Raw genomic sequence first — 9,646 nt, 5'->3', positions numbered from 1 at the left:
ATCTGTGTGTTTTCTTTTCCACCAATCAGATCACTCTTACCATCGTCTCTTTAGTACTCTTTTTGATTTCTCTCTCGTTTTCTTAATCCTCTTCTGTAATATTATCAATTTTTTGAAGCCATGGCTGCTAATATGCTCACTGCTCTCTCGTTTTCTCTCTCATCTCCTCTTCCATCTTCCTTTCTTCTTCTTCCTTCTTCTCCCTTCTTTCGTCTCTGTTCTCCTTTCTTCCATCTCGTTTCTCCGTCTCCGTCCACCGACACCACGCACGACGGTTTTTATGGTCAAATTCGACCACGAAACTCTAGATCTAGTTGTTTCATGATCGAATTTGGCCTTTTAAAACCAAATTCGAGGCCAAATTCAGGATTAATATATAAGGTGTTTTCGTTCTTCCTTTTTTTATTTTCTGTTTTTCTTTTTAATTTTTTTTCAAGTTGTGGGCAACGGAGGGGGCCGAGTTAGGGTGGGTGCGGCGGCGGTTAGACTGGGTTCGGGTGGGTGGGGAGGGAGGATTTTTCGAGGGAGGGAGGGAGTTTTATGGTGGGTGAGCAATTAGAGTGAGTTGGGGGTTTCGAGGATGTTGGGTTTCGTGGGGGTGGGTGGGGTGGGTTACGGTGGGTTTGGTTTTTTTTTCGATTTTTTTGTATAAGGTGGGGTGGGTGTGTTACGGTGACGATGGTGGGTGTGGTTGGGGTTGGGTCTGGTTTTTTTTTTTATTATTTATTTTTTTTACAGTGACGGTGGTGGGTTGGGTGGGGTGGGTTTGTTAAGGGGGGGGGGTGGGGTACATTACGGTGATGGTGGTAGGTGGGTGGGGTATGGGTCTGGGTTTTTATTATTTACGGTGACGGTGGTGGATGGGGTGGGGTAAGGTTTGGGTCTGGGTTTTTTTATTTACGGTGGGTGGTGGGGTGGGGTGGGGTGGGTTACGGTAATTATGGTGGGTGCGGGGGTGGTGTTAGGGTGGGTCTGGGTTGACGTTGGTGGGGTGGGGGTGGGTTACGGTAACGGTGGTGGGTGGGGGGAAGTGTTAGGGTGGGTCTGGGGTGACGGCGGGGGTGGTGTTAGGGTGGGTTACGGTGGTGGGTGGGTGGAGGGTGGGTGGCCAAATTTTTTCATTTTTTTATTTAATTTATAACTCCTAATTTAGTTATACAAGAATATAATTTTAATTTTATAATAGCAAAAAAATTTACAAATTTAAATCAATAATTGTATGTAAAAAAAATTGTACTGTTAAATTACATTAAACATCAAATATATTTCGTGGAATTCTAACAAATTGTTAAAGGCTGTAAATAGTTCAATTTGAATGGAACGGGTTGTAAACGGTTCGGTTTAAATAGTTTGTAATCGGATCGGTTTAAACGGGTTGCGGTTTGAAAATAGTTCGGTTTAAACGGTTTAATGGGTTATAACAGTTCGGTTTAAACGGTTAGCGGGTTGTAAATGGTTCGATTTAAACGGTTTTTTCCTACGGTTTATAAACGGTTCGGTTTAAACAGTTAGCGGGTTAACATTAATCGGTTCAAACGGTTTTGGTTTATAAACGGTTTGGTTTGTTATTGGTTTACGGTTCGTAACGGGTTAACATTAATTGGTTCGGTTCGGTTTCGGTTTGACATTATACGGTTCAGTTCGGTTTTCGGTTTAAAATTAGCGGGTTATAAACGGTTCGGTCTGTGATGGTTCGGTTCGGTAACGGACGGTTTCACGGTTCGGTTTGAAAAGTCCCACCCCTATACAATATTTATTTATTTATTTTATTTTATTCAATTTAATCAATAAGATGGTTATACTATACTCAACTTCAATTTAATCAATATGTGGCTATCATCAATCATTTTGTCATTAGTTCATCACTTATCTTTTTACTTATGTAGGTATGATTAGTCATCATTCAATTTTAATTTGACATAAAGGTAAATTGACACAAGAACTGATCTAATGGGAAAATGAACTAATATTCTCTTAATGTTAATGACACGGTATGAAAAATGACATGAGTAATCTGAATTGACCTAATAATAAGGTAATAACTACATAATTACTCTACTATAAAAATGACCTTATTTAAATATTGAATTTGGTCAACCTGACCCAAATTTAGCCAAACTCAAAAAGCATATGAATTGGAATTGACCCAAAACTGAATCAACCTTATGTTAATCTAAATCGAAATTAATCGAACCAGAATCAACTCGACACAAAGTCATTTGACTTGTAATTAACTCCATCAAACCTATTGTTTACCCAATAAAAAAAATTATCCAAACTGAATATGAACTGATCTTAAGTTAACCTGATCCTACCGCGATAAGTCTTGACTTGAAATTGACCTGACCCAAACCAAGACAGGTTAAACGGACAACCTTAACCCCAACATACCCAACTCGTCGTAAGTCAACTTAAATTCCATCTATTTAACCGAATTGATACCCTACCTGGATGTATTAAAAAAAAAGAATGTGTTAAAATAGAGATTGGTACGTATGACTTATGATTTAGCATCATGCTTACTCTTTTACATTATTAACCCAAATTGAGTAACCCCTCAATTTCCAATTTGCAATTTCCCACAAAAACCCTCTCCAAAAAGTCCAAAATTATTCTTTATTGCTAAAACTCAACAATTTCAATGGATCCTCTAATTCTCTCTAGTTTCAGGTCCCTAAATTTGATGAACACAAATATAGAATTGGATGTGAAGAAAGCAGAGGGAAGACCATTAAATGTACCCTTAAAAGCTCCATTTACAATTGCAAATTCAAGTTTAGATAAAGTTGAAAATGTTGGAATTCGTATTGAGTTGAGTAATGGGTGTGTTGGGTGGGGTGAAGCACCAATTCTTCCTTCTGTGACGGCCGAAGATCAGCCTTTAGCGCTTGCTAAGGCGGCCGAGGCTTGCTTGTTTCTTAAGGAAAGTTCCCCTGTGATTTTGAGTTTGGCTTTGAAACAGATTTATGGGATTCTTCCTGGTCATGATTTTGCTTCTGTAAGTCAATTTATTTTGTTTGCTCTTTGTTGCCAAGGATTAATCAAATATTAGTGTTTCATTAACCGAATAAATTAGAGAGTGAGGGATAACTCAAGTGGTTAGGGCTCCCCTTACGGTTTCAAGAGATCTTGGGATCAATTTTCATCACCTGTTCTTATGGTTCTCTAAACACCAAAAAGAAGAAAGAAAAAAAAAATTAAAGTAATTATAATCATTATACTCCCTCTGTTGGTGTAATTGGTACATGGTAAGGAGTAGATGAAGTCACATGGTTAATACTCACTATTTTGTCCATTTAAAAAATATCATAACAAATTCAGAAACTCAATAACATACAAGAAAATATCATAAAAATATAGAAAATTAAAATTATTTTGCAGTTTGCAATTAAAATTGATTGAATAATTAAAAAAAAAAAAAACATAGGTAAGGAATTTCGCTTAACAAATTCAATAATCACCGCGGCTTACGTTCATTTTAAATGCTAGTACCGTATGTGTAGAGAGGATTTAAATAAGCTCTGTTTTAAACTTAGAAAGTGAAGGACAAAGGAGGCATGCATGTAGATCAGTAGATGCTACATTATTCAGATTGTAGTGACACGACACCTTAAAGGCATTGAGCTATATGGATGTTTTTACTTTGTACATAGTCACTGGTCTTCAATATAAACTTGTCACTTAACAAGGTTATTTGTTACAAGTATATCTCAAAATTATAATACAAGGGTTGCTGGCTTGCTGCATTAATAATGAAAAAACTTGTCACTTACCAAGATTATTTGTAAGATTTGTTTAATGTGAAATCACGTCATTTTAATTACCAAAGGTCGGGTTGATAAATGATAAGACCATGACAAGTGAACTGAACTGAAACAACCCAAATTGAATTAAACTGAAACAATCTAAAGTAAACTAAAACGATCTGACCTGAATTGAAAAGTTCTGCAGAGAAGTCTAAACAAAACAGGGCCTAATTCTAGACAGATAGAGTACTTTGTAATTCTTTGATATACAATGTAGCATCTAATAAGCTACTAGTATTTGGAATGTTGTAGTCATGGTGTTTTCTATCGAACTATTCATCCATGTTAGTTATGAACTTATGACTATCTTGAAGTGATATCCTTTTGATGAGTTATATTTACGTTTTATACCTTTTTTGTCTGCTTCATAACAAAGATTCTATTCAACTGCCCATTTTCTGCTGTACATGTTAATTAGGCTTCTTCTTTCCCTTCATTATACATAGTTTATATTTTGCCATGAAGTTTAAATCTAATGTAACCTTAATACTTAATACTATTTTATTGGTATAATTTTAGGTTAGGTCAGGGGTTGAGATGGCACTACTTGATGCAGTTGCCAAGAGCATTGGAATGCCATTGTGGAGGCTCTTTGGTGGAGTTTCAAATACCATAATCACTGACATAACAGTTCAGTTTCTGTGTTGTTTCATTTGTCCTTAGTCTTGTTTATATTCTTATGTCTTTCAAGTTACCGAGAATCATATTGTCGTGCCTGAAAAAGAATAGGAACATTGTATTTCCAAGAGGATCTAATGGTCTTTAGTGTTTGATGATATTCCAGATTCCTATTGTTTCAGCAGACGAGGCATCCAAGTTGGCTTTGCAATACAGGAAGCAGGGGTTTAAGACATTAAAACTTAAAATAGGAAAAAATCTGGATGCAGATATAGAAGTTTTGAAAGCAATAAGAAAAGTTTACCCTGATTGCTTCTTTATCTTGGATGCAAATGAGGGTTACACTCCGAAAGAAGCAGTTGAAGTTCTTGACAAACTGCACGGTAAATCATCATCTCTATCTTTTGATGGTGAATTTTGAAGGAGGACTTGTGTATTGTTGGCTTCTGATTGATTTTGGGACTGAAACTTATCCTGTCTTGCAGTTTTGATGTCAATTGTTGTGTTAGATATGTGGTTTGAGGTTCTTAGATCGAATGTCCGTTTACATTCTATTGTGATTTTCATGCAGGAATGGGGGTCACTCCTATTCTTTTTGAGCAACCAGTTCATAGAGATGATTGGGAGGGTCTTGGTTATGTTAGCCAAATTGCTAGAGAAAAATATGGGGTCTCAATTGCTGCAGATGAGAGCTGTCGAAGTCTAGCCGATGCTAAGAAACTTATTGAAGAAAATTTGGCAGATGTCATCAACATTAAACTTGCCAAATTAGGAGTGCTTGGAGCTCTTGAAGTAATTGAATTGGTGGGGAATTCTAGTTTAGATTTGATGATTGGCGGTATGGTTGAGACTAGATTGGCCATGGGCTTCGCTGGACATCTTGCTGCTGGGATGGGTTCTTTCAAGTATATGACTTTATTTTAACGGAAAAGCTTCTGAGATTAATATTGAATTGTTATCAGTTTTGTTCTCCATTGAAATCTATCGCATTTTGTTCGTTTTTGAGAAATTAATGCTGATCCTCTCTATCAATTGACAGGTTTGTTGACCTAGACACTCCCCTCCTACTTTCAGAGGACCCAGTATTTGGAGGTTATGAAGGTATTGTAGTACTGTGCTCGAATTTTATTTTCCCAAGTAGATATGTTGCTATGATATTCAAGTCATACCTCTTCTTTGTAATAACTATTACTGAAATAAAGCCTACAATCTTTACCTAGTCTCTGGGGCGGTTTACACGTTCACTGATGCTAGTGGTCATGGTGTTTTCCTTTGTTGGGACGATGTTGAATGGTATGTCATTTCTTCTCCTGTTATTCAATAATCAATATACTTAGCAAAAATGATTATTTGTTCTCGCAAATGTAATTATGATATAAATTGTTAATGTAGTAATGCATAACTTAAGTTAAAATTTTACTTTCTTATTCTCATTGCTCATACATTTATGCATCATCTGCAATATAATTGTATCAATATTACAAGCCTAAATGCCTAAAAAGATCCCTTGTCTATGGTAAGGTAGAGAGTCGGATGTATGTAGATTCACCCTTGTATATGGTAAGGTAGAGAGTCGGATGTATGTATATTCACCCTTGTCTATGGTGAGGTAGAGAGTTAGATGTATGTAGACTTTGCCTTGTCTATGGTGAGGTAGAGAGTCGGGTGTATGTAGATTCACCCTTGTCTATGGTGAGGTAGAGAGTCAGATGATGTAGTGAGGTTGTTTCCTTTAAATCCTTGATACAAAATGCTGTTATCTCTATGTATATTATCAAGAAGTAAGGAGCCATATTGCTGTAGTTCATTAATTCAAAACCGAAAATAGAGAATAGAGAATATTTCAGCTCTGTGTACAATGATAATGTATGATTTATATACAAGAAATGATAGGTTTGATTCATCTAAGAAACAAGTAAAGGATTCTGATTTTTTTTTCCTCCTTTTTTTTCTCTCTCTACCGAACAAATTGGTTATCAAAACTTTGATTCTAGCTGTAAGCTGCTGATTTTTTTATTTTTTATTTTTTATTTTTTTAATTTTTTATCAATTTTTGTGTAGTAGTTGTCATCAGTGATAGAATGTATGAACAGCTTCCCTCAGTCCCCTTGCGGCTACTTTTCTCGTTGTTGATGTCGATGCTAGGCTTCTGCATGAAGATTTTGCTAATTATTGGAGAGGAGCACATCAGAGTAGTTGAACTATATTTTTTTTTCTCATGAAACTTGTTTGGATGTTGTTGCAGATTGCATATGAAGGCTGTATATACCTGTAGAGTGTAGACCCTGTAGTTTGGCAACGCGATCGAATAGCCTCTGTATGACAGTTAGATAGGGCTCCTATTAGTTAGTTGGATGCCTATTAAAAGGACTTTGGCATGCACCTCTGAAATGTACATAATGTTGTTCAAGACGAGGTACAAGCTCCTCCGAATATTAAGGGCTTAGGAGTACCTAACTGGTTAATATTTTGAACCTTCTTTGGTAATAAAGCATGTATCCTTTCTTGTTTTTTTAATCACAAATACTAAATTAAAGTTTTTTTGTTTTTTTTTTTTTTGGTTCTTTTTCGGTTTTATTTAGTTACTATAGATACTTATTTTAAGAAAACTTTAATTTGAAGCATCAAGGGTTAGAAACAAGTAAAAAAGAAGGTTTTAAAATGTCAATTTGCGTAAAATAAAGGAAAGTGAAATTTTCCCCACAAAAAAAAAAAAAAAAAAAAAAAGGAAAGTGAGATTATATAATAAAATAGAATCTAAGAAAATACTACGTGATAGAATCTCAAACTCATTTCTCTTTCCACCTTTAATTCTCCACCTTTTCTCTTTCTCTAATTTCCCAAACCTTCAAACATTATTAAAACTTCATTCTTTCAACAAATAACTAATAAATTTCTTTCAAATATTGCATTAACTACTACAACTAGGCACAAAATCGTTGAATTGAATTAGCATTTTTAATTTCACAACATCAAAATGGTTTAATAGGAAATTTCAAGAAAAAAAAAAAAGGGAACAAATCATGCACAAGAAGGTAGATTGAAACAAAATAAGTAGATTTGGATTTGAATTATTATTTTTACAAATATTATTTAATTACAACAATGATTTACATTTATAATTTTATTTCCTTATAAAATTGACATAAAATGAAATCAAACGTAATGAGATATTTTAAGTTGATTTGAATATGCTTTATTCAAAACTTGTTTTTTTTTCATTTGAGCCTCTGCTGTTTTGAATTTTTTTATTTAAACGAAACAGATGTTTCCTAGACTTATGTTATTTTGTGTTGAACTCACGTTATTTTGAATTAAACCCATATTTTTGTCCCTGTGCTACTTTGTTGAAAACACTTGTTTTTATTTTACAAAAACTTTTACTTATATGATAAAGTGTTGTATATGTTATAAAAAAAAACGTGTTAATTTAGATACTGTGGTATATATTATGTATGTAACTTTATATTATTTTTTATATTCTAATGCTATTTTGCTTTTAAATTTTGTTATGTTTTATATTAGTCATTTTGTTATTTTGGATTGAAATTTATGTTATTTAGCTAAAATATAATGTTATTTAATGTGGTGTTATTGTTTTTTTCTTTTTTTTTTTTTTTTTTGTTATTAATGCTTTGTTATTTTGCTAAAATGATAGTGTTGCGATTATGATCAAATAGAGAGAGTATTTTGTACATACAATACAATAACCCTTGCATTGGAGTGGATACACCCAACTTCAACTAACTAAACAAATGAGTACTCCCTCCTTCCCTAATTGTTTGCCCTATCTGATTTTTCACAGTATGCAAGACGCATCTTAAGATGCCTATATCTCCATTATCATAAGTGTAAAAATAATAAAACCTTGAGAATAAAATATTATACAATGAGGCAAACTTAAAAAGATCTCACGCGACTAATTAAATATTCCCTTGCATTCTAGCGGAAAAAAAAAATCTCACATGACTAAATTATCCCTTATATTCTAACGAGATAAAATATAATCTAATATTTGCAATGAGACAAATAAATTAGAAATAGAGCCATAGAGAGAATAAGAATAAAATTTAGTGGGACAAAGGGAATACATAAGACAAAGGCGAAATGCGGATTGATGGGTCTTAAGCGTGCTTAATGTAAAAGTAGAGGCAAGTAAAAGCAATTCGAAAAAAGAGGCAACAAAGCAAGATTAATCAATGTAAAGAATCACTTTGCACCGAATTAATTATTGCTAATAGACAAAATCGTCGCAATAATCATCAGCTCTATCTTTGATTTATTGCGACATTCAAACACTCGTACTATGATTTAATGACTCGTGACTCGTGAGGGGTTCCATAATTTATTCGGTGATTTCACTAGTTACCTAGTGTATGTAGCTTTTCTTACATATTTACAACAAAAAATCTTTCCCAATACTGATCTTCAATTATTCACGAATATTAAATGGACAGTTAAAAGTTTTCTATTTTAACTTACATTTTAATTTAGGAAAAATTCATGGGAATAATCCCACCTTTGCGTCGTTCGTTTTTAATAATCTCACCTTTGGATTATTTTTTAATAATCCGACCTTTACCCCCAATTCTTTTTTAATGGTCCCATTTGACCAGAAACCGGTTAAACCGGTCAATTTTTTTTTTTAGGTTTTAGATACATGTGTCACTATGCAATTTGTCTAAAATTTTAAATTAAAAAACAAAATTATAAAAAGAAAAACAATTTTTTTTAATATTTTTAAATTTTGATAATTTTTACAAAAAAAAAGAAATAAAAAAAAAAAAAAACAGAACCACCCCTGCCACCATTCCCTCTCCTCCTCCCCTTCACGCAGCCATTAACGCTGAACCACCCACTTCCCCAGCCGACAATCCTCCCCCCCCCCCCCCTCGAACCACCGTCTTCGATCCAACCCCACAAATTCGACCTCCTTCCCTTCCCCCACAAATCCGACCCCTGGCACCACCTTCCCCCATTTTAATTTCCGTTTTCCAGCATATGAAGGTTTGGGTTTTGGGTGCTTTCGACGATGGGGGGAAGGAGGCGAGGTGGTTTCGGTAGCTAGGGTGTAGGATAAGGGTGGTTTCGGGGATGAGGGAGGGAAAGGGGACGATTTCGAGGGTGGGGTTTTGGTTAATGGTTGTTACGGGTGGCGTTTTAGGGGACGGGGGTTTGATTATGGGTTGGGGGCTGGCCTGAGTGGCCGGATCCGGTGCTGG

The 9,646-nt window shown here is 34.8% G+C and overlaps 1 protein-coding gene across 1 annotated transcript; it reads left to right on the top strand.

Annotated features, from left to right (window-relative positions):
• Positions 1-2,177: 2,177 nt before the first annotated feature.
• On the top strand, positions 2,178-7,151 carry LOC110722392 (L-Ala-D/L-amino acid epimerase). Its single transcript, XM_021901659.1, has 7 exons — positions 2,178-2,998; positions 4,326-4,436; positions 4,591-4,807; positions 4,996-5,329; positions 5,464-5,525; positions 5,645-5,717; positions 6,670-7,151. Coding segments are annotated over exons 1-7 (1,155 nt in total). The 5' UTR covers positions 2,178-2,641; the 3' UTR covers positions 6,671-7,151.
• Positions 7,152-9,646: the final 2,495 nt, after the last annotated feature.

The sequence above is a fragment of the Chenopodium quinoa genome, unplaced genomic scaffold (genome assembly GCF_001683475.1).
Source record: "Chenopodium quinoa cultivar QQ74 unplaced genomic scaffold, ASM168347v1, whole genome shotgun sequence".
Classification (NCBI taxonomy): Eukaryota; Viridiplantae; Streptophyta; class Magnoliopsida; order Caryophyllales; family Amaranthaceae; genus Chenopodium; species Chenopodium quinoa.
Note: the sequence above shows the minus strand (reverse complement) of the source record. Positions and strands in the feature narration are given on the sequence as shown.

Excerpts from the sequence above, each read along its gene's own strand:
- LOC110722392 (XM_021901659.1), top strand. The coding sequence starts at position 2,642 with ATGGATCCTCTAATTCTCTCTAGTTTCAGGTCCCTAAATTTGATGAAC. Across the intron at positions 2,999-4,325 it reads CTGGTCATGATTTTGCTTCT|GTTAGGTCAGGGGTTGAGAT; the intron begins GTAAGTCAATTT and ends GTATAATTTTAG. Across the intron at positions 5,526-5,644 it reads AGTATTTGGAGGTTATGAAG|TCTCTGGGGCGGTTTACACG; the intron begins GTATTGTAGTAC and ends ATCTTTACCTAG.